This window comes from Meleagris gallopavo, chromosome 12 (genome assembly GCF_000146605.3).
Source record: "Meleagris gallopavo isolate NT-WF06-2002-E0010 breed Aviagen turkey brand Nicholas breeding stock chromosome 12, Turkey_5.1, whole genome shotgun sequence".
In the NCBI taxonomy this organism is placed as follows: Eukaryota; Metazoa; Chordata; class Aves; order Galliformes; family Phasianidae; genus Meleagris; species Meleagris gallopavo.
This window is the reverse complement of record NC_015022.2, coordinates 13,322,791-13,348,057: the sequence shown is the minus strand read 5'-3', so window position 1 is coordinate 13,348,057 and position 25,267 is coordinate 13,322,791. Positions and strand designations below refer to the sequence as shown.

The 25,267-nt window shown below is 42.5% G+C and overlaps 1 protein-coding gene across 2 annotated transcripts in view; it reads left to right on the top strand.

Annotated features, from left to right (window-relative positions):
* AKAP13 (A-kinase anchoring protein 13) overlaps nucleotides 1-25,267 on the top strand; it is a 172,430-nt gene that overhangs the window by 44,228 nt on the left and 102,935 nt on the right. For both annotated transcript variants that reach the window (XM_031555334.1, XM_031555333.1), the window contains exons 4-6: nucleotides 2,781-2,928; nucleotides 14,085-14,381; nucleotides 24,310-24,493. In XM_031555334.1, the coding sequence (XP_031411194.1) occupies nucleotides 2,781-2,928; nucleotides 14,085-14,381; nucleotides 24,310-24,493 (629 nt within the window). The remainder of the gene's footprint in view (nucleotides 1-2,780; nucleotides 2,929-14,084; nucleotides 14,382-24,309; nucleotides 24,494-25,267) is intronic.

Sequence of the window (25,267 nt, the reverse complement as noted above, 5' to 3'; positions counted from 1 at the left end):
TAAAAATTGGCAGCGGGTAGCGGAGTTGTTAATAACCAAGGAGAGAGATCCGTGTTGAAGGACGGCCCGCACTTTGTGTTTTGTTCCCACTGGGATCTCTGGTCACGTACAGCGAGTTGTCCCGTGCGTAGCACAGCCAAGGGCTTATTCAGAAGACAGCTGAGAGTAAACTGAAGCATGCAGCATTTAGGTGGCACCTTATCCATCTTGCTGCAGGCGTTTGGAGACAATGTATGATTTCAGTTTAGGAAAATTATAATATTTAGCTGACATAATATTGGGCTTCTCTAATCAGGCTTGGACCAGGCCCTCCAGAAAGAGCAGGAGAAGGGTGATGGAGAGCGTTCCTCCGTGAAGCACAGCTGAAAAGCTGACCGATATCAGCTGAGGAGAATTTGTGTTTCCCCTAGGCTTAAATGTGCACTAAAGTAAACAGAGCTAAAATAAAACATACAAACTGCGGAATAACTTTGGCTAGAAGGGATTGCTGGAGGTCACCAGGTCTATCCCTCCTGCCCCAAAGCAGGGCCACCCCTAAAACTGGGCCTGACTGCTTGGCAACTTCAGACTTCCATATGAAAAGTTCACACATCTTGTTAAACCTCAGCTTGGGCAGATTTCAGGTTTCTTACCTGTGTTTACACAGTCAGCGTGTTGTAGTCACCATTTTATTTTGCTGCTTTTTGTCTTTTTTTTTTTTAAATCAAGTGTTGTGCTGGCAAACGCCCTGTTCACATGTATAGCCAGGTGTTTTCTCACGTGCACTCTGCAGATTTGCTTTTCCTTTATGAGAATTGGACTGGCTGTACTTGAATTGTGAGTTAAAGAAACGAACAATTCCCCTCAAGAGTTACCACTTAAACAATTGGCCCCATTGATGAGTATCCTTAAATGTCACCTCATTTTTAAGTCTGTTTAAGTACCTTGTGTGTTCGTGCCTTAAGGGGGGAACAGTTTGAACAAAGATGGATAGATAAAAAAAAGTCCGAGCATAATGGATTTGCAGGTTGAAACTTTTGTGTTTTTTTTTTTTTTTAATTGAGCATTTGCTCAAAACTGGATCCATTTGCTTGCAATGGGTTATTTTGTTTTCAGCTCAGCATGTGAACTTGTCATGCTTGAGTTTAAAGCTTAATTTCTTTCTTTTTGCACCTGTTTTTATTTTGATACTGAATATATAGAATCTATACTTTTGCTCCATGCTTCCTTTATTCCCAGCTGGAAATCTGGTGTGATCATGCAATACCTTCTTGAAATGTCCATTTGGATCTCTGCAGCCTGTGGAAATGCAAACTACTTGCTGTTTCATTTATTTTTGTGAATTCATGATTTTGTGCATTACAAAACAGACCCATATCTTTTAAGGCTAAAGGCTGCACTGCGCTGAAAAACCTTGTTTCTGTCCAAAGCAGTCTTTGCAGTCTGATCATGGCAAGAGCTACCGGCCAGGGCAGGGGAGAAAAGAATTTAAAGTTCACTGGATGTGAACTTTGAGAGAGGAAGCTCTGCTGGGGCATGAAAGGAGTTGAAGTGATGATGAAAGATGGGGGAGACTGGAAATGGAGTGTGGGAAGCGACACTAGCGTGGTGTGGGTGCTCGTGGAGACCTGAAGTCTTGGATCTTTCTTCAAGGATTGTATTTGACAAAGAAGAGATTAACTGAATGATTTTAAGGAAAAGGTTTGAAGTGAAGTGACATGTGTCTTCCATTGGCTATGCAAATCAGAATTACATAATCTGCACAAATAATAATAAAAACAATCTTTTCCAGATTCGCAGCCTTAAGCATATGCTCAGTGTTGTGGCAGAGGGCTGGCTAATGCAGCTGCTGTGTAAAACTGGGGCAACCAACTGGTTTTGATCTTTGAGGGAACTGGGGCAGAAGGTCACTTCAGCCTGTCCGTGGTGTCTCAATGCTTTGTGTATTTCAGGCAGATAAATGATGGGCAGTCAGATCAAGTGAACATGCTTCATTTATTGGTATAGAAACTGCAAGTCGTCCCCCTTCCCTGCTTCCTCTTTTCCATGGAAAACTGAATTTGTTGGGTATTGCTCCTGCGGTCTATAGGGGTGTGTGAACTGCAGGTATATTTACTGTGTCCTGTACCAGTTTAGCAGTGATAATGATGTATGTCCTCTATATACAAGGGTTTTGCTCTCAGGTGCTGTGAAGTTGAGCAGGAATCAGCTATTTATCTCATAAACTGCAGTGGATGTGAAGCATTTACATCTGTGTCTTTATTGATGGAAGAATGTGGTCAGTGATGGAGTTGGTTACGCTGGAATTATCGTCAGGACAGTGGCTAAGTTGGCAGGGGAAAAGAATGAGGGAATTTAAGCTATGAACACAGGTCATATTAGGTTGCTAGCCCTGTATTGTTGTCTTAGCTAAATATGTGTGTTATGTGCGTGGAGTTATCTGTGTGTGTGCATGCCTATAAAAGACCCTGTGTGGGGTATGTGTTCATCAGACTTCAGTGCAATGGCACGGTTTCCCCATGTTAAGTTTCTATTCTGAATATACTCTGGGGGTTTCTATGTGTCCCTTCCCAGAGCTGAGCTCAACATATTTTCTAGCTGGTTGGCTGGCTACAATGCTTGATGGTCTGGCTAAGAGGCATGCTAAGGATGACTTGCATATCTGAAAATCAGGATGGGCCCCAAGTCATATGAAAAGAGTGCATGAACAGAAAGCAGCAGTCTGAGGGTGCAGTTTTATTTAATGCAGTTCTTGGATGTAAATGTAAACTTAATGACTTTTTTTTTGTTCTTTTTTCCAGGGCGACTCTGTTATTACAGTGCAGCTGACGGAGGAAGATAAGGTTGAAGATGATGTAGTTTTCTACTTGATCTTCACTGGGTCAACTGTCCAGCACTGCACAAGCACTAGGAAGATTAATCCTGGGAGCCTGGAGACAATTTCTCCTGGTAAGTAGTTGCTTTTCTTTGCATACCAGTGTATCAGTCTATGAAATCTGATTCTTTCAAGTAGATTTAAATGTAATTCTGTTTTAGTCAATTTTTTTCTCATTTGCACATTCATTGAGTATAGAATATAAGGTTTGGATGACCACTTTAGCAGTTCAAAAATCTCTTGCTTGACTTTGCTAGAATGGTATGACTTTTAGTTTGTAAATATTTAATGTTTGATGAAATTCTATTGTGGAAAATATGAAGTTATATTAACACGTAGTAAAAAGCTTTTAAATGTGAGCAGGATACTGGAGGATACATTTGCAATGTTAAAGATGCTAGTGTCCAAATGGTGTATGGCCTGGTAAGTTCCAGTTCCTCTTAGGATCTGCTTAATTAGTGTGATGAGGTTCGTTGCTATAGCCCTTGTGAAACACAGCCCTTCTCTCTGAAATCTTGTTGTGCACTTCAGAACAAACACGGCGTTTTCTGAAACCCTTGCAGAAGCGAGGAAACACGTGGTGCTCAGTGCCATCCCTCCAGCAGAGTTCAGACAGAGTGGCTTTTCGCATTTAAAGCATACCACTCTCATTTAGCCTTTGTGCAATTAAAACAAATCAGCATGGAGTTTTCTTCGGTGACTTCAGGCCCGTGGGAATGAGCATGTTCTAGGCTGTGGTCCCTACAATTAACCTTCCCTTCTGACTTCTTGCTGTGCAACACATTGGTATTAGTGTGAGAAAAACGTCTGACATTTTCTCTATGTACAGTATAGCTTATGGAACTGAGTGTATTGCTTTATTATTATTATTTGTCTGTCCAGTAATTTGTTATAAGAGATGTGCATGAAGTATGATTTGGACTAAGGACTTAGCTGATGAAATACGCCGTTCCCTCCTGGTGATTAGTGGCTGAGAGTTGGCCACTTCATTTGCTCATTTCCGCTCCTTTCTGTGCTGTTGGAGCTGTTTTCTACTCGGGAAGAGAAGCCTTTTTACAGTGGCTGATTCCTGTGCAATCAATTAGCTCAGCGTCTGTTTTCTCACAGAAGGGGAGAGGCGGTGACTCGCAGGCCGTGTGTGCATGGGGCGCGCAGGGACTGTGACAGCGCGGTGTGACCTCATCTCCCTCCTGGGACCCGGTGGCCAAATTGCCAGGAAAGGATCTGAAAGGATGCTGTGTTTGCCTTCAGGAACCAGAATACTTCATGGGATTTCTGGGCAGCAGTAATGCTTTCCTACAGCATTTGCCTGGGCATCCTCAGTGCCATGGCTTGGCTGGTGGCCATGGCTTGTCCCCAGCTCCGTGACTCTGCTTCCCCTGTCCTGCTGGCCCCAAGACTAACTGAGTCAATGGGGAGGGCTCCCTGGGCTCTTCTTGCTGCCATTAGTTGTAACAAGTGGGAAATCTGACTCTGCTTCTGATTCAGTGGGAAAGGAGGTAATTGCTTTCGATTGTTTCTTTATTTTTAATGGGAATTTATATTTTTTGGTTTAGTTGCGCGGTGATTTTGTTTCTTAGATATTCCGTAAGGATGATTGTTGTCCCATGATGCAGCTTAGATCAGACCAAGATTGAACAGGGGCCTCAGGGAGAGGCAGGCCCGCGTGTATTAGAAGAATGGCTGAGTATGAGGGTGACTTCTTAAATGCAAAGCAGCCATTTGTGTAACACCCCCTCCTGTGTTTGTACCTCATTTTGGAGAAACTATCTGAGTGGGAAAAAAAGACTTCAGTGAAGAAGATGCTGGGGAGAAGCAAACTGAGAGGAGAAAATCATGCTATCCTGCTGACACAGACGTGCTGTCCAGTGTTACTGCAGCACTGATTTTAATACAAGCATGACTTATTTCAGCCCAGCTCTTCCTTCTCCTCCTTCTCCTTCCTGATCCCCACAGTCAATCTGTAATCGTGTGTTTACATCGTATATTCAACCAGTTGCCTGGGAGATGCTGTGGTGACTCACGGCTGGCGTTATTTGTCCTCAGAGCAGGATTAGCCATGAACAGGAGGCGGTGTGTGGGAGACCAGCCCTGTTTAAATACCCCAGCCCAGGCAGGCAGCAAGTTCTGCAGCCAGAACCTTGACCTTCTTCCATCTGGGAGCATCTTTCCTTTACCTTGGCACTGTTGCACATCCTTGAGAGCGCAGCAGCTGCTGGAGGCTCTGGTGGATGCAGGGAGGGTTGATTTGTTATAAATACTCCAAACCCTCCGCCAACCTTCCCCTCCACCTCCTCTGCTTCCCTTCGTAGACCATGGCTCTTTCTTCATCCTCTTCTTGTGTCCTCATGGCTTCATGCAGTTCAAAAGTCTTCATCGGTGGTTGCAGAGGGAGCTGTAATTCTCTTAAAGCTAATTTTAAAAGAAAGCAGTTTGTTTTTTTTTTCTTTGTTAGTTGCTTTGATGATGTGTAGGGGTGTAAGGAACAGAAAGGGAAATAATTTAATTACAGTTGCTGCCAAAATTGAGTGTTTTAGCAAAACTTTCAAATGAAATCGCATTTAAAAAAAATAATAACATAAGGTCATTTCAGATGAGAAATTAAAGAAAATGGAATGGAAATGAAATGTAAACTGTTGGAATACCTTCTGGATTCTCGTGTGTGAAAATTCTGTGTATCCTGAAACACTTTATCTAATTAAGCATACAACTGCAGCCAAATGACTGCTGTATTTTATATAGTTACCAGAACAGTCTGCTTCTTCCTTATCTCATCTTTATCATTAGCTTTGAACGACACTGTTAGCTATATCTGTTCAATGTTTAAGTAGAAGCTTTTTATTTCATCATAAAAGAAAGGGTATCTGATTGTAAATTTATGGGAACGGCTTTTTCTTAGAGAAAATTTTCAACTGCAACATTAGATTTTGCATTCTGTTCTGTAACTGGGATGTACTCTCTATCAGCACGTAACTCCCCGGCTGCTGGTGTGTCCCTGGCACTGATGCTTACGGGATGGTGCTGTGGAACTTCCCACACTCAGTGCCCTGATAATTAATAAATTATACAAATTTATAAGGAAGGAGAATAGGCTTTCAGGTTCCCATGGCTTATGTCATGAATCTATGTAGTGGCTATGCCTTCTCTATACAGCATTCATTAGAGCATAACTAGAATGTTGGAATGTTGCATGCGGATTTGGTTGCCTTTAGGCATTTTTAACTTAGGTGTAAAGATGTTTGTTTTTTTTCCTCCGTGGTGGTGTAAAATGCATTAGTTTCCTCTACAGATTCATCTCCCTAACATTTTAGATTAGAAACTTCTCTTCTGTGAGGAGCAGACATTTGAAGCTGTAAGCATATTTGATTTAAAGATGCAAGAGGATATGAATGAGATGAAAAGAAAACAACAGCCAGTGTTGAAGCACTGCCACTTTGTCCACCATGCCAAACCGCATCTGGCTACCAGTCCTGCCGTACCTTCTTTTATGCAACTTAGCTAGCCAGAAACTTCACTTGCTGGAGTTACAGCCTGGTGCCCCATGCCTACTCAGAGAATAGGGCTTACAGCTTGGTCTGAATGTCAGCCAGTGTCTTGAACCTTGTCTGTGTAGATTTCAAGTGAAGTGAGGAGGCCCTGGGGGGAAAATACTGATGTCCTTTATATTTTTAATTTAGAGAAAGGTTCACAGCGGGAGAATCTGTTGCTTCTGAACAAAGCAGAAGTAACCACACTATTGTCAATGCAAATGATGGGTACTGGATGACCTGTAGGGAAGGGTCTGTTATTTTACAGGAGTGTAAGCTTGCTTGCAGACTGAAAGCTGCGTGTACTATAGAGCTTGAAGTGAAAGCATCTTGAATTCTGGTAGCCAGGTGCATATGTACAAGGGAGTCTTTTTGGACAGGAAAAGACTATGAAAGTGATGCAAAGGAAAGGAAAAAAGCGCTCAGAATACATACAGTAAAATCGTGAATCACACTATAGGAAAAAGGGAGGCAGCGATGAGACCCAAGAGATTTCAGGGGTGTAGGATGTATCCTGGTTTGCTGCCTTGTTTACATGATCAACAGCATTTACCAGCCCCTAGTAGGAAAGTTGGAAGCAGCCTAGGATTGTTCATCCTTTGCTAGGCCTCAGTGCTAGAAGTCTTCTGTTGGTTTAGGGAAAAAACTGTGGATCTGATGATCTCTTTAGTTTCAGTGCCTTGAGAAAGATACCTGAATACGTAGGTAAATGTCGATTCAGAAATCATGCAAAGGATGAGTAATAACTGTGGATTTGTACTTGCTCTGGAGGATGGGATGGGTGATTGTCCTGCCCCCACGTTTGGCTATGTTACAAATTTAGGAGAAATAATTTCCCCTTATAAGAAATAGATTCTCAACTGATCTGTCATAACTGAAGTGTCAGAATAAACTCCTGAGTTTGAAGAATTAGGCAGTGATTCCTTTGTATGCTTCCAGTACCTCTTTTGCTAGCCTAAGGACAGATCAGGTTGCATTATCCCAGTAAGCTTCTGTTTGCCTTGATGAAAAATAACAAAAAGATTTTTTTTGCTATTACTTCACTGTGATGATTGAGATGTTTCAATTTCCAAATTATCTAATCTAAATTTTCTATAATTAAAGAAATTTTCCTCTCCACCAGAGATGCTTCATAGTTCTGCAGAACACTTTAAAACATTCCCTTGTCAGATACTTCCAGTGTTAAGGTCCATCTGTGTGGCAGGCAGATATCATAGAATCATTGAAGTTAAAAGTGCACTTAGATCATCCAGTCCAACCATCAGCCCACGCTTGTGGCCACCACTACCCTTTTCCACCACCTTCTTGAGCAGCCTGTTCCAATGCATTGCTACTCTTTCTGAGAATATTTTTTTTATAATAACCAAGCAGAAAATCGAGTGTTGTTGTGTGTTTCTCTAGTTTGATTATCATTGGTGGCTAAAGCGTAGCCACTGGATTTGCAGAACTAAGAAAATACCGATGGTCTAAGTGGGGAAGGATGTAGAAAGTGATACCACCTCTGCTGCTGTGGCTAAGCAGTTTTTTGCTGCTGAAATTACATAGTTTGAAGTTAGCTTGTGTCTGTTTATGTTAAGAGAAACTCGTTCTGCTTAGTGTCAGTCATAAACTGAGCTTGTCAATAAGTCCTTGTTAGCGTAGCAACTGAGCCTGTCGTAATCTTTAATATATTTTTCTTCCCAACATCTCCGCAGGGTAGGGAGGGTAGAGTGGAGGCACTGACTGGCTAACTGGGTGGCACGTGGTGGTACAGAAAGTTTGTCAAAACAGGGAAGTGAAACTTGAATACAGAGCAGCAGCCTCATCTTCTGCCTCTGCTTCTGAAGCAGTTTTTCCCCCACTGAAAACAAAAATAAATCAAGCCTGATATCGTGGTCTGGGAAACAAAACAATAAAAAAGGAACGACCTCATCCCTGTTCACATGAGTCAAAAGCCCCAACTGCAGTGTGTAGCAGAGCTCGAGATCAGCAAGCTGTTGGGCAGATTTTGGGAGAACTTTGCCAGCTGTGTTTGGAGGAGCTCACAGAAGAAAGTTCACAGTGCTGCTTGCCGTGTATGGTGTGCATCATGTAATGGCTGCTCCATCGGGCACCGGTGTGGCTTTGTGCTTAAAGAGCAGGTATCTGAGAAGTGCAGAAGAGCAGCAGGAAGGACAGCAAAAATGGTTGGAAGGTCTAGAGGGTAAGATGTGTGAGGAGCCGCTGAAGTCCCTTGTTTTGTTCAGCCTGAAGCACAGCAGGCTGAGGGAAGGCCTTATGGCAGCCTGCAGCTCCTCATGGCTGCCTATGGCTTCCTCACAGAGCTGATCTCCTCTCTCTGGTGACAGTGAGAGGACTTAAGGGAGTGGCATGGAGCTGTGTCAGAGGATGGTCAGACTGGATATCAGGAAAAGACTCTTCACTACAGGGCATGGCCCTGAGCTGCCAGAGCTCAAGGTGCATTTGTTCTGAATTCCTGTGGTCCTTTGCTTTGTTTTATTCCTCCTTCCTTTCTGCTAGTTGAGTGGATAAAGTAAAATTAATTTCAGCTAGCTTGGAAATATCTTCATTTCAAACTTCTTCTATTTTACTGTGAAATCCTTTACATATGTTCCTGCTTTATTCTCTTTTACCACAGACTGTTTTCCCTTAGGAAACAACTTTTCATAGAAAAAGCTATACTTCATGAATCGCAATCTTCGTACTGGGAGACCAAAAGGGTAAACAAGTTGCATAACAAGTGATCTCTTGGCAATGCTAGTTGTGGATTTTAAAATACTCTTAATTATGGAACAAAACCCCCCTAAAATAGAACAAAACAGCATAGCCAAGAAGACTTTTTGCAGTCCATTCTGTTTGGTCTACTTAATTGCTCTAGGCAGTGCAATCAAAAGGAAGTGATGCTACTTCTAGATGACATCAGTGACAGGAAAAAATTACTGAATTTGTATTGAAGTTATTTATGAGGTAATGTGTGGGGACTTGTGCTTCTACCGATTTATATGACCTCTGCAGTGTAAAGGACCTAAAACAATCTTTCTACACTCTCTATATGAATAGTACAGAAATGAAAAACAAAGGCTCCTGTCCATCACTTTTACTGGTGTATGTATTTCATAAGGTCTCTTATGTAAATACAGCAACTGTACATCAGACACGTCAAGCATAGGCTCTAGTTTTCAGAACCAGAATTTGGGATTTCTGAAGGAGAGAGCTTTTCTCAAGTGGCCATAGGAGATCCCTTGACTTCCCTTTCTACAAGCCACCAGATGGCAACATCTGTTGGATGCGGACTGAAAATACTCCAGGAGATTCACAGCATTCGCTGTCTAGCTTTCCTGTCCTGTTTAGACCTCCATATAAGATCATAAACAGCCCCACCAGAATAACTCGGAGGACGCAATTAGCACAGGAGTACTTAGTCACCAACCAGGCAAACCTAAACATGTGCTTCCAGCAGTGCTTTAAATAGCTGCCCAGGCTGGGGGACCATTGTCTGATATCTCAAATGTGAATTCTGAAAATAGGTGGTTTGGACAGGATTTCCACTTTCAGAGGAGTAGGAAATGAAATCATGTTTTAGTAAAAGCTCTGCTTCAGAGCAACGATGTCCTATCTCCATGTGTGCCTTGTTTGATGATAAAAAGTCTGTTCAGAGTCCTGCTGGCAGCCTTTTAAACACACCCCAGGTCAGTAAAATGGATACCACTTGAAGGGCTAAGTCTAAGACTATACATTAACTTGTCTACAAAGTCCCTACAGCTGAGCATCTCCACCTTTTGCAGTGTTATTTTGCAAACATTATTGTGTAGAAGAGGCAGCGCTATCAAACCAGTGCATCTCATCTCATCAGGGTTGAGTACAGAGAGGCCAGAGCTTCGTGTTCCTTGTTTTTTGTTGTTGTGTATAGCCCAAAGCAAGTTCCAGTAAGTGGCCTAGTAAGGAATTTGGTAATTGAAGACTTGTTGTCTTGCTTTAAACAATTTTTAAAGTGTGGGTTTGTGAAACTGAGGAATTCACTTTATCATGGCAGAAGCAACTGCTGCACCCATCTCTGTGCAGACTGGAACGTTTTATAATTTCTGGATTTTTCCTGCAATATGTTGGCAGATCCTAGAACAGCTCCTAAGTATTGAGTTGCTTCTAAATCTGAAATGATTGAGGACTAGGAGAAATAGGGTAAAATTCAATACAAGAAGAATTAAGGGGTGGATTATTTGACTTTTATAACAGTTAAGCTAGCATATAAATGATGAAATTTCATACTGTGGCAAAAAAATGTACAAAGAAGAGAACAGTGTGGATGCCAGTAAATAGCCTGAGACGTTAGCAAACAGCAGTGGTAGAAACACTGTTACATTTGTTGGAAAAGTTAGAATTCAAGTTGGAATATTGCTGAATGGTAATAGTGTGGCAGTGTTCAGTATGTTACCGTTTGCTTTGGATTGCTTGTTTGGCCAGATGTCCAGATTTCTGGAGGAGAATGAAGGCAATCTGCAGAGATGTTACGCAGCATCGCAAACCCATTTGAGCTCTAAAATGCCTACATTTCTCCTGCCCTTTGAGGCTGAACCTATGTGTTTGATTTATTCGGTCCCCCATGTTTTGAACCTTCTGAAACACAAATGCTACAGGTAGGCTATAAGTAAGCTGATGGTTCATCCTGATACACCTGGGTTTTTTACGTTTTTAGTAAGTCTGAAGAGCTTTGTTCTGCTTCTGGAAGGAGCACAGCAGTTAATGGCCTTATGCTGCGGTGCTCATGGTGCTGTACACGCTGTTTGTAGGCTGGGTGATGGATGCTGCACACCAGCACCGTGCATGCGTCCATCCTTCACTCTGCTAAGGGTAAACTCTGCTGTCTAGCTGCTGGAGCAGAAAGGAGACCATTCAGAGCAATAGCATCTGTTCCAACCTTGCCCTGAGTTCTTTGTGATCTTGGGCAAATTCCTTAACCTCATGAAAACAGCTTTGGGCTTACTCTGCAGATGATAACCATTTATCTCCCAAGAGTGCTGGAAAGCTGAGCTCACTTTTCCTAACACTGCTTAACGTGCTCTGGGAAAAGGGCTGTTGAAGTTCAACAGTTATTCCAGGCTAGGAAGCAGGTCTTTGATGTAGAGAGCAGCCTTGCCACACTGGCTGTTCCTGCAGAAGGTCCTGTGTGCGCTCGGGTGTTTGAGCTCTTTGCTGGTGACGTCCCTGTGGCTCTTTCAAAGCAGGGGGCAGAGACCTCTTGAGCAATCTTTTACTATTTGCCACGCTTGTTACTTAATTGCTCCTCCTGTGTTTGAACTCTTTGCCAAAGTCAGAACCTGTCCCAGACTCTTAACCCCCAGTTTGACATCTAGTCAGATGTAAGGAAGGAGAACATCAAAGCCTTGTGAGGGGTTGCCCTTTGGAATAGCATTCCCAAGGGTTTAGCAGGATGCTTGTTTGATCCTGTCAGATGTCCATGGATTGTCAGCTCAGGCACCTCTTTTTCAAGGCTGCATTAGATGCTAGTGGGGCTTTCAGGAGAACCGCCTCTGGCTGTGGATCAGGACGTGGTCTGGTGGTCACCTCTGCTGATGTTGCGTCTGTGCTTCTGTGGCTTTACTTAAATGCACTGCAAGGCTGGAGTTCCACACGTGTTCAGTGCAACTGGATCACAGCTCGTCCAGTCTGATGTGCTGGTTGAAGGCAGCTGCGTTTCTCTACTGAAGTTTCTGTTGTTGTCATAATGGAGCAGCTTTCCTCACGAAGAAGTGACTGTCCTGCAGTGTTTCTCTGACTGCGAGCAGGCTGTGCTTGCCTTCAGCTTCACTCTTGAAACTCAGCTGGCTTTCTGGCAGAGTAGCTGTTTTCTAGGTTGCTTTGCAGATGGGATTCTTATGGGAATAGAGAGAAAATAGCTTAAAAAAAGTAAAAATCAAAGCTTTTCTCATGTGATTAAGCAATCTTTCAATCTTTTATTATTAAAAAAAAACCAAAAAAGAAAACCAAAAAACAAAAACCTTTGCATTTTAGCAAACTTCCACTGCTTTGCATGAGGAAGAGCCAAGTTCACAGTTCTCAAGTCAGCTTTCTCAGGATGGCTCTTCACACTGTGTGCAGCTCAGGGCTCTGGTAGAGGTTTTAAACAATGTTAGTATGCCTTCTTAGCTCCTTGTTCTGATATCTTTAGTAAGAAGTTATATGGGGAAGGTTGTAAAGGTCTACACTGAGAGAAGTTCCCCCAGAATTGTGCCTTCTCCTTTGGATATTTAAGGCTGCCTCAGTGAGGATGGATGGAATTTGTGATGTACTTCCTCAGGGCCGCTGCCAATCCCATCAGATGGTGATGAATTAAACTCTGAATGCACGTGTAATTTTTTCAAGTCCTTGCTGCTTTAGAAAGAGCATCTTATGCTTTCCTCCAAGTTAGACTTATCCATAGCTTCCAAAGAGCCCCCAAAGGTCTTCCCACTCTTATTCTTTGTTGTAATGTCACTGTTAGTATGTCTGTTCCTTCAACTTTCACATCATTTTCCTTTGATATGTTTCCAGCTGCGCTTGCTCTCCTTAGGAAGTCACACCGCCTCATCTCTGACAATTTTGGTGTTACCCACAGTGTCCTAATAGCAGTTTTGACCTCTCAATTAACTTCAGGATTGCCTCTTTCAGCAGACAAACCTGTACAGCTGCCAAAAGCCTCAGAACAGATCTGGAAGGTTGGCTGAATGGCTGCAGAGATTAGGGACGTATTTTCCTTTTGTGAGTGAAATCAACAGCAAAGAGACTCGACACAAGAAGGAAACTTTCCCACTGACCACAAATAGGGGCTTAAATAGAATTTTCAAGCCTTTAAAAATAAATCGTCATTTTGTATTTAATTAAGTAGGGTTCCATGAATGTGGTTAGATGCTGAGGTCATGTGCAAAAGAAGCTTTTCCAGTAATTAGTGCAGGGTCCGTGCTTTTCTGGCAAAAACAGCACTGACGTCAGGCTGACACTGGAACAAGGAGCTGTGCTGCACAGTGAACTTGAAACACGAACCTTATTATTGAAGGGGCATGTCTGACAACTGCCAGCACTGGCTGCTTTGGGCCCTAATTAAATAGATGTATCAAAGTTCTACCATTTTTATTTGGTAAATATGGAAAGAAGCTAGTTTGGGTTTTTATTTAGCAGAAGCTTAGTTTTAGTTTTGTGTTTCAGGCTGTGCTCTCCCAGCTCTTGCTGCTTTGTAGGTTTGTGTGTTAGGTGATGTTGTGGTGGTTGCTGTATAAGCCAAGTGCTGTGCCAGCTTTTGGAGCAGGAGCTTTTCCTGCTCTCAAGTTCTACTTTCTGATGAGTTCCCGAGTCCTGTGGAGCTGGAAAGGAAAAGTTTGTCTGACCCTATAATCTGCCTGATTGGATCATAACTCCCATTGGTGCACTAGAAAATCGTTACCAAGTGCTCTTGGATTTACTTGTAGCTGATCCAAAATAGGCTGGTCAGAGCAGAGCTGCTTAGATACTTCTGGCTCTATATTATGCCAAACAGAAGGATTACACATCTTTAAAAATCTTCAAAAAATACTTATTTCTCTTCAAACACCTTGAGGTCCCAAGATAGCTTTTAATTTAGAGTTGTGACTTTTGATAACTTGTATTTATCTGATTTAATATAAGGAATGTGTGTGTCAAAAATGCTGCTCAGTTGTGGCTTTCTTCAGCACTCAACTTTTCTCTTCTACATTTTCCCTTGGTTTTCTTTGCAGGCCATGACTGCTGTGAGACGGTGAAGGTGGCACTTTGTGCCTCTAAGGAAGGTCGCCCTGTTCTGGTGGTGGCAGAAGAGAGCTTCAAGTTCATCCAGGATGAAGCCTACGATGCAGCCCAGTTTCTGGCTACCTACGCAGGGAACCAGCAGGCACTAAACTTCACCCGTTTCTTGGACCAGTCGAGACCACCTGCTGCAGATGTGGACATTTTGGATGAGAAAGTGGCTTTGGCATTTCGACACCTGAAACTGCCTGCAGAATGGAACGTGCTGGGAACAGATCAGTCCCTCAACGGTGAGAAGCATGGGGATGTGTGCGAGGTGTGGGAGGGGAGAGGGGTTAAAAGCCTTCTGCTCTGGGAGCCATCCACCTGTCTTTGAAAATATTCATTGGTCTTAGTGCGCAGAAATGGGACAGGCTGTATACCAACGTGTCGTACTGTGTCTGTGTCCTACACTTTGCACTTCAGCCACCTTGAAATACAGGTCACCCATGTTTTCTTTATAAAATAGAACACAGTGTGGTAAGTGGTCAGAGTCGCAACACGTGCAGATAGGGGTTTTTTGTCTGTGCAGTGTTATGCATGCATCAGCATCACGCTTCTCTGATTTCCTGAAAGAGATGGGTCTGTGGAGGAAGCCTGATGCTTTGGCCTTGTGCCACAGCCTTGGTGTGTTTGATAAACACTGGTTTTATAGCACAGGTGCAAAGGAACTGTAATGTGAGTAAAACGCATTTGATTTCTCTCGGAGAAGCTGGCAGGCTGCCTACAGGCAGCACATTTGATGCCAAAGCACCCTGAGGATTGATCCAGCATCCCTGCCTGTACAGCTGTCTGGTGAACACAGACCCCTCCTTAAAATGAGCCCAGATAATTCTGCAAATAAAACAGAGTAAAAGTGGGAAAGTCTGGCTAACGTGAGCCCTTAACCATAGCAGAGAGTGCTACTGAGAGCTTATAAGTAGAGGTCAGTACTGGCCCAAAGCCTCTAGTAAAAGCAGCAGAGCCAACACATTCAAGATGCTGTGACATGGCTGTAGCCTTGGAGTTCTGCTTTTGATTTTTTGTCACAGGGAAGTTTTAAGGAAGCATACTGGTGCACTCTGGGGCTAATTCCAGTGTTGCTGTAAATTTCTAAGGTATTTTGGCAAATCATTTCACATGAGGAATGTGGCTGTAAGGCATTCCCTATCTGTTATGGGATATACCAGTCTAAACACTGCAACAGGAATGAGTTGTTCAGCACAGCGGTTGCAGTTCTGCTTGCTCTGATGGGGTTTTCTGCAGGATTTTTTCCTGCTTTAATTGTCACTGCCTCAGTGACTGCTTTTGTAAACATGAATGCACGGGCAGGCAGTCAAAGCAGCATTAGCAGACGTTCAGAGATGTGATCCTATTTAGTGGTTTCTGGATAGAAATTCAGATGCTGTTGTCTGTTTACTGGGAGATAAACACTTGGTATCTTTTCCCTCTCCATGGAAGACACTGATGTTTCTTTTTGCATTTTAGAAAGCTGTGATAATGCAGGAATTTCTGCTTTACTGAACCGGTAAAAATATAGTAAAAGGTTGGCAAAGTGCTCTTAATGAAAATTTCAATTGAAGCACTGGATTGTTACTAATTTTGCAGGAAGTTTCTTTTTTTTGTGTTTGGTTCCTCTTTGGAAAAATCAGAAGTTAGGGAAAGGATCTGCTTATGGATTTGCCATAGGATTTCCTCAGCATACACTTACGTGCCTGAAAATCACCGTGGTATAGGCTGTGGCATACAGCAGCAGTAAATGCAACCTTCATCTAAGATTGCTGGTCTAATAAAATGTTCCCTTGCAGTAAGTTTTTTCACATGTAACTGAATAAGGGCAATCTGTTGATGTCTTGGTCTGTTTTTCATCTCCTGGTTTGCTTTTGCTCTGGAGGCAGATATATCTGGTAGTTCTTTTTCACTAAGCTGATTATACATAGGGACTTTTGGGGAATTTTTGTGACTGTGACAGGAAAGATTTGTATATATAAGCATCCTTCTGGTCACGTAACCCTGTTTTGGGAGAACAAGGTTGGAGAGATGTCTCTGATTCATGATGGAGAGCTACATTAGGAAAACAGCACCTCTGTAGTGGTGGTGCTTGTGTGTTAATCTGGGTTGGGAAAGTGGAAAAATCATTGCACAGATTGAAACTGGGGGAGCATGAGAACAATTATGCATATGTTCTGGTCAGTGCCCCTCTAGTGGGACCGCCCATCCTTCATTGCATCACTACCTATGAACAGTTATCTCAATTCATATTTCCCATTTCTCTAAATGTCACTGCCATATACTTCAAATAATCTTCTTGAAGGAGAAAATACTATAGAAATGAGAACAAAAGAAAATGTCAGATCCTTTCTTGAAAGACTTTCACGCTGCTTCTAAGCTGACATTTCTCTTTGGGCTCTTGTGGATTGGAAACAAAACACTGCTGTTTAGCAAAACCTCTGAAAGTCAGGGCGAGCGGAGAGCCTCAGCCAGCAATCTGGGCACAGAAATGCTGTTACAAGGTGGGCATTGCTGTTAAGCATGTTTGAAAGGAGATATTTCTAAGGGCTCGAGTCTAGAGATAGGTGTGAAGTGGCTGCTGTTCTACAGCAAGAGCTTGGATGGTGGCTCCAGGGTTGAGCACAGCTTGGTGCAGGCTTGTGAGAGGGTCTGGCTCTGCACGGACCTTTCCTTTCCTTTGCCCATTCCCAACTCTTCCTGCAGAAGACAAGGAGTTAAATGCTGTCACGCTCCAAAGGACAGGGAAGATGCTGCCATAACACTGAGTAAGTAAAAGTGCAGCATTGTTGTGGTCCAGAGCTATGTAAGAACTATGTGCTTGCTTATGTTTTGGTTGCCAAACCTGGGTTTTCATTCCTCAAGAGTTTGCCATTGCTCTAGATTAAAGGCACGGTGCATTCGTACATCCAAATTGCTAAGAATGCATTGCTTCAGCTGTGGGCTAGAAATACCTCTAACATTATTTAAAACTGCCAGAGGACATTTGTGAGCATTCCAGTGAAACACCTTTCTTTTTTTTTCCCCATAACCTACTTAAGTTAGCTGTTGCCATTCAGCAAGAGAAGTTTCCTCAGGTTCAGTAATCCCAATAGTATGTATTTCATACTATACTTTCTTTACATTTATGTCTTTTTATCTCTTTAGACATCGTTTTCATTTGAACAAATTGAAAATAAACCCAGCATGTATTCCTGTATTGTTCATCAGTATATTTCCAATCCCAGCATGTTTGTGTACAGTATTCTCATTTGCTGGTCCAGAAGACAAAAACTTCTTAGTGCTTAAAAAGAAATTGTCCCATAATTAAATGCATTGAGCAGTATTAATTAATCTAATCCATATGGTAATTTAATTGCATCTGTTTGGTTAACATTGCTCAAAACCAGTATTTATTAATTGATGTTACTCTGGTACAACAAAAAAGTCTGAAATAATCTGTGATCACAGGCTTTAGTTCTTCACCTAAAACCTGTTGAAAAAAGTGAATTCATTTGGATCTCATCAAGCTCTGAATGAACCTGTTGTGCCAAATTTAGCACCAAATTCTCTTTTTGTATGACTTGGGCTTTGATGACAAGCTTTGTGTTCAGCAGCCAATGGTGTGGAGTGTGATACCCAGCCTGGTCCTGCCAGCATCTGTAATGCTTGTGTGATGGAGGGCAGTGGCTGTACATAGGGAGCCCCTGGCTAGAAAAGCTAGTTCAGGAAACAGAATCTTCTTCTCTGAAACTGTTGATCAGTGGTCTCACCTCAGAGTTCTTCTTGTTTGCTTTTCCACGGAAAGGTGAAATTCTTTACTTGTTTTTCTTGTTTTGAATTCTTTGCCCTTCTGGTCTGATCATAGAATCATTTGAGTCAGAAGGGACTCTTAGAGGCCACCTGGTCCCACTCCCTGCAGTGAACAGGGACACCTACAGGTGATCATTGGCTTTAATTAGGTTTCTGAGCTTCTTTATGGATAACTTTCCCCAATAAAATACATATATGTATAAAGCCTGTTCTCAAGCTTTCCTCACATCAGCTGCTGTCAGAGGGGTACTTGGTTTCAGGGCATTTTGGTCAGCGTTCTGTTCCCGTGCAGAATGAGCTGACCTAAATTGCCTTCCCAGTCTCTACCACTTATTTTCCTCCTTCTCCATGAATCCACCTGCTTGAGGTACAGCCTCCTATTTGCAACTTGAAGAAGCCCCCAGAGAAGCCTTTAATCCATATTTTAGAGAAAAGGGCTCCAGAAAGTCTTGCAGTAACTTTTCAGTAGATACTTGTTTATCCACACACAAAAAATATTTCACAGGGAATACGAAGCTGTCGTGCCAGTTATGCAGGTCAGGTCATGGGACTTTGGGTGAGGGAGGTACCACGTCCCACCTGATGCTTCATCTTGGTTGGAAAAGACCTTCAGGATCATCAAGTCCACCGTGCACAGTGCTATACCTTTGGAAAGAAGCATGTCCTTGTGTTGCAGGGGCTCTGCATGGACATGTGCAGGTTGAAGGCTTTGCATTCCAAGTCCAGAGTTCATCTAAACCACCTTGGGCATGGATGTCTCAGCTCTCTTCATGTATGCTGCTGCTGTCCCGGGGCAGCTGAGTGAGCTGTGCTGTGCTCTTACCTGCCGTGCACTGTCCCTTCCTGGGCTTTGCCCTTAATTGTCAGCTCATGTGAACTCAGATGGCATCCCAAGTTTATTTCAGACTATCCGTAATTAAGGATGACTTTTGTTACCATGGTGTTCCAAACACAGCATTACTTTCAGGTGCTGTGTTATCATGTCTGTCTTAATTACTGCAAGTGCACTGTAACTTTCTAAAGAACATAGTTGTTAGTGCTGTTAAACGCAGGGTTATTTACTGTTCCCTGTGACATTTAGAAGGCTGCTGTTGAAATTGAACAGATGGGTTATACTTTATATCTAGAAATCAAAATTTAATATGTATTCTGAGGATATATGCAACATAAATGCAGGACTGTAATTTTCTATTTTAAATGATTAAGCAGAAAATAAACTAACTAGAAAACCAGAGCAGAATATTTGGAGGTATGAGTAATGATTATGGCTTGTTTGTGCTGCAGTAGGGAGAAAAAGATGACGAAAAAAATAAGGGAGTATCTAAGGTATGGAAAGCTTAGAGAACTTAATCCTTGAGTTATCTATTAGTAGTGAACAGACTGCTTTCAAAACTTCTTTTAGGAAACAGTCTGTTCAATTTGCTCATCAAAATAAGTGGTGAAATCGAGACTGATGGTTCTGATTTTGGTGGTGTGAGCTTTTCAGGTTGGTGCTTTCAGAGTGCAGTGATGATCAGCCATGAGAGCAAGTGATTCCCCATGAGAACATTGGAAAAATCTGTCCCTTTGATGAGCTGCAAGATAGCATTGATTGCAGGCAGATAACTGGAATACCATCTTAGCAGATAAAACACTTAGCAGCTCCCAGGCCTTAGGAATGCAGTTACTGACGTCTTGAAGGCGTCTTGAATATGTACAGCTTCCCAGAAGCACTGAATAGCAAACATCTATATGCAACAGTGCTTCTTGAGAAATAAAGCTTTGTGAGCTCACTGGGGAGGAGATGGTGAGGAAGAAGTTGCCTTGGCCCAGTCTGAAATAGTTGGGAGTTGTGTTTAAACGGTGCGTGGAACCCAGTAGGGTTGCAGTGCACGATGCAATGGACCACATCAGTAGAGATCAGAAAGATCTCAAGAGGATACTGAAAACAGAAACAGAGAATGCCTGAAGAGAGCAGTAGCAACAACAAAAAAAACCTTACTAGGAAAAAAACCAACAAACTTTCAGGACTAACTGTAATGAAATTAGGAGCTACCTTTTTTCTCCACTGGAGCATGTTAAAGGGATGTGGCTGATGGTATTTTCCAGACATAAAGCTTTAATCTGTTCAACTCCTGCACTCCATTTATAGTTTCTACTTAAATGCTTTCAGGATAATAGTTACCGGTTTTCTTTTCCCTGGGTTTGGTGTTCTTTTGTATCTCCTTCTCACCTTTCTCTCTGCCCTCTGATAAAGGCTTGTGTAATATAAATGGGCATGATCTTTTCTGAGCAAACAGCACGAAGTAGTCTGTTCAGCTACAGTACTTGATAAGATGAAAAAAAATATTTTCCTTCCCTGAATTTAATGCCCTCTGCATTGCAAAATAGGAAGCAGAAAATGTTCAACCAGTGTCTGTGGCTGAGAAACCATTGGCATTAAGGTGTTTCTGTTCCCTTAGGTGTTAGTGGGAGTAGGGACATGAAGATCCTTTAGTGTGCTTTGAAAAAGTCTTGTTTATAAGATTAAAAAAGAATTACCCACATTTTTTATTAACTGAACTCGTAACTCCAACCTCTGTGTCTTCACCCTGACCTTCCTTTAGTACCACTGCCTTCTTGAGGTAACAGCTTGTTTCGGGGTTTTGTTCGAGGGTTGATCTGAGCACTGAGAACCCTTTCAGCCATAAACAAGATTTGATGGTAGCCTTTAGAATTTGCTGGCAATACATGATTTTGGCTGAAAAACAAGGGGAAGTCACTATCACAGGAAGAGTAGCAAGAGATACTTTGAGCTATTCCAATCCATGACTTTCTCTTCTTTACTGAGCTGTCTCAAGGTATGGAGGGTAAACTGAGCCATTCAGCATGGATTTCTCTAAATAAATAAGAAGCAAATACAGAGGTTACTTGATGTTTCTTTTCTTTTTCTTTTATTTAATCAGGATTACAATGCAAGTTCTTACTTAGGGAACAGTTTGTGTGCTCTCAGATGTGTCATACCCAAACCTTTGTTGTTTTTTTTCTACTTCTGTGCTTTTTTATTTAGTGCTATAAGCACCTTAAGCCTTAATCATTTACAGTTAGCAAAGTACATTTGATATTCTTCTATGGAAATGTTGACCTTAGCTACTCAGATAAATTGTTCATGTGTCACAGCTGCAAAAAAAAAAAAAAAAATAAAAATAATACATCTAAAGTCTTCTGTTTTGCCAGCTGGATTAGAGTGCCCTGCCATTATGGGACAATAATCATATGTTTCAAGTCTTGCCTATTACTAGGAAACAAGAAAGGAACAAAAACAACTTTGGTCTTTCCAGTATCGTGTCTTGCATTTCCACAGTTTTCCTAATTACAAGAACCTTTTTGTTGACATCAAAAGACAGCCATTTTAAGATGAGGAGCTCATGCCTAATGTGGTAGGAGAAGGAGCTCTGGCTACTGCTGGTTAAAGCTTCTGTTGTTCTTCCATAGCTGGAAAAGGAATTTTGCACCATGACAAGACGTTGTAATCGTTGACTGAATTTCCAGCATCCCATGCAACAAGCCTCAGACCTTCAGAGCTGGGATGGCTGTAGGCATGCTGCCCATCCTCCTTCCATCTCCATCATGCAGCACTCCCATACTCAGTGCACACCTGCTCTTGGCTTGTTCTGAGCAACACTGTGCACCAACAGATGTATTTGTCTTTGTATATTAGTAGTTAATCCAGTCCACAGATGGCACACGCCTTTTCACCATAGCTGTGTGAGTTTTAAACACTCCAGAACCCTCTAAAGCCATTGCCCAGGGCCCTGCAGTTGTTGTGTGCACAGCACTTTGTCTCTTTGCTGCTATCATCCATACCCATCTGTTAGGATGGCCTGGAGCCAGTCTGTATGTCAGGCAGATCCTTTCCAATGGACCTGGAGAATGAGTCTGTGTTTAATATGCTCAGGATGGCAGGGTGCCTTGTTTTGTATTCATCTTCTGTGCACATTGTGGTTGTGCAGAGGCACTGGGGCAGTGCTGACTTCAGGTCAGCTGCATGTGTAGCCACCTCCATCCACCTGTATCCACTAATTTGACAGTAGTGAAGATGGTTTTTAAAAAGCAGAGAAAAAAAGATAGGATTTTCAAGAAGTGCATTCAAATGCAGAGCAGATTAAATCACCTGAACATTTGGGACAAGTGGGAGAAGCAATTCCTCTATGGAAATACATGTAGGGATGGGTACCCAGGTGGATCAGGGGATGCATGGTTCCAAGCACCTTTCCAAACTTGCAGTTGGTGTGTGTTTTTATTGGAGAACCAAGAGCTGGTAAGCAGAAGATGCTGCTCCCTAATTGTGCAGCTCTCAGCTAAAGGAGGAAGAGGTGTTTCGATCCAGGAATCCATGTTTATGCTTTTCAGGTCTACTCTGGTGCAAGGCTGTTTGCTTCAGTTAGGAAGATGATGTTCCCTTTCAACAAGGCAGCTGGAGTGGGAGACGATGCCTTGCTGCAACAGATGTGGTCAGAGCAGTGCAACATGTTCTTTATTTGGACAGCAGTCATTTGCTCCAACAGAAGTGCTGTGGTGCTTCCTACATCCGCGGCAGGAAGAGCTGTACTGTTTTAATTATGCTAGCTGACTGCCAGTTTATTAGTGCAGTTACTGTAGGAGCTCTGTGCAAGTACAAGTTCACAGGGTAAAACTTTGGCCATATGCTTTCACTAAGTCCAGTCCTGTATCCACACTTTCTCCTCTCTGCAGCCTCGTCAGTAGTTTTTCCCTTTTGCTGTGTTGTTTTTCATTATACCTTAGGCCCAAAGCTGACGGTCTTTGATTAACCACCTTGTTGGGTTGTTTATTTCTGAAGCATGACACGCTGTTGCACTCTGTACCAAAATCCTTGTTGTTACTCTCCCATAGGCTGAGAATTTGTCTGTAAGACCAGCTATTTCTTTTTTCTCTGATCAGCTGGAACCTCCATTCAGACATACTCATGTGTTCAAGATAACATGATTTTGCTTGAGAGTAATAAAAGGATGCTAGGAAGGAAGGATTGGTTTGAAGCCCAGAGATCCTATTTGGAGTCATATGGAAGAGAGGCAGTGCCAGAGAGCTGTAGTTCTTGAATACAGATCAGTTCTTCAGGAGCTGATCCAGAAAGTGGGGAAAGCCTGTGTGTCAGGCAGGGATAACTCCCTCTTTTTTCATCGATTTTCACTAAAGGCCTTAATGATGTCCCTTGAGAAAGCAAGCAAGAAAACAGCAGCGCACTGAAGAAGTGATTTCTCTTGGGGTATGCTTCTTGGGGAAAAAATAATTAAATCTTACGGACATTATGCACTTGCATTTTTTAAATTTTCTATGTAGATTTGGCTGGCAACCAAATTAATAACCCAATAAATCACTGCTGTGATATTAAAGGTATTAAAGCATTGGCATGGTTTACTCAGCTGGTGCATTTTTGTTGTTTTTGCTGCTGCCAGTCGATACTGAAATCCTTTGTTAATTAAAAGAACAAATTTTATTTCTTGCAGTTTTTTAACCCAAATGCTTTCTCCCTCCCTGCAGAAGTAGCACGCTTTGATCTGCAAATGCTGTATTTCAGCGGTGCATCTGGAGCGCATTTCTGGTGGAAGTTCTCGGGCTGCAGCTTTGAGAGTAGGGGGGATACTTTTCTGAGATGAAAGCTTAGGCTCAAGAGTGACTTTTGCCGAATTAGAAAGTCACGGTTATTAAACATAAAAAGCAGCAGAGGAGATTACTAGTTTATAAATGCTGCTACTCAGAATTATAGTGCTACTGCAGAAAGCTGAGAAAAGCTGGGCTAAGGCACAATCAAGCCAGGAAATCAAAAACCTCATTTTTATGTCCATATGAGAGGCTAAAACTGTTCTCTTTCATAACTGCTCTGCATTTGTTCTTCGGTTGTAATTGATTTTCTTCGTGCCTTGGGACAAATCAGTGTTCCATTAAATAACATAACTCTTAGATTCCTAAAAGCTGGTCCTGGCCATGGGACTAAAAAAGGCTTGGATGTACAGAGAAATGTACACCCCTGAAGATGCCAGGAGCTGTAGGGAAGCCCTGCAGCTCAGTGGTTGTCATGGCTGTCCACAAAGCCCTTCTTTTCACTTTGACTTCTGTGCTCTTTCAGCCTGACCCCGAGACGTCCTGAGCATGTTCAGTCCCACTGGAGCCAGTCCCTTGCTTTCATGCAGCGGTGTCTCCTGGATTTCGCAGCCAACTTGTGCAGAGCGTGTTTTTCCAGGTGCTGCAGTGTTTAGGTTCCTTGGCTTTTTGGCTGTCAGCACCTCTAGTTCCATGCCAGCCATTGTGCTGCACTTGGCATGCTTGTGGCTTGTCTCCAGTAACAAGGATGTGGGGGAATGGCATTCACCTAAACGGCAGCCTACAAATTCTTATTTCTTTTTCTTTCCTTATTCCCAGAGAACATCCCTCGGGAGACACTGATGCACTTTGCAGTGAGGCAGGGCCTGCTGAGGCTGACGTGGTTTCTGCTCCAGCAGCCAGGAGGAAGAGGAGCTCTCAGCATCCACAACCGCGACGGCGCGACGCCCGTGAGCTTGGCCTTGGAGAGGGGCTACCAGAAGTTGCATCAGCTTCTGACCGAGTAAGAATGATTTCATGGTTCATCTGCTTGTTTTTCCTTTATCATGCTTCCCTTTGCTTTATCCCTGAAGAGTGTCTAACTGGGGAATATTGGTTGGAGGTGGATGGTTGGACTAGATGATCTTAGAGGTGCCTTCCCCCTTAATGATTCTAAAAGCTAAACTCTACTCTTGAAGAAAATTTTTTTGTGGTTTTGCTTTTACTTTTATTGCTAGAAACAATGGGTGAATGACCTTAGTATTCAAAGTAAGTGCAGTAATACTGTTGGGTTCTTCTGTTCTGTTCACGTTGTTCTGTTTCCAGCTGTGCCTTGCAACCTAACGTGAGTCATAATAATATCAGCTAATTAAGGCAAACCTTATACAAACACAAGTGAAAAATCTTGTCTTCAAACAAGTACAACTGTTGAAAGGAGTGCAGCTAGCAGGCTAGTGGCTGTGACTGTCACATTTGTACTTCATTGATCTACAGGTTTTTTGGTTAGATGAAATTGTAACAATTCTGTTGAACTAAAGCAGTGTCTTGTAGAGAATAGATATCTGCTTGTGTAGGTAAGAATGTAAGTAAAAATTAATGCAAGAATTTGCAGCAGAAACTGTTCTGTTCTACGAGGTGATGAGAAGCAGCCAGATCTTGCCAACTGCAGCAAGTAACTTGTTGCATGAGCCATCACTGCAGTGTTTAACAGAAAAACTTCAGAAGATGGAAAGTTACTTTTGAATAGCAAATGTTTGGCTTACTGGCTTTAAAAGCTGCAGCTAATAAAGACAAAGAG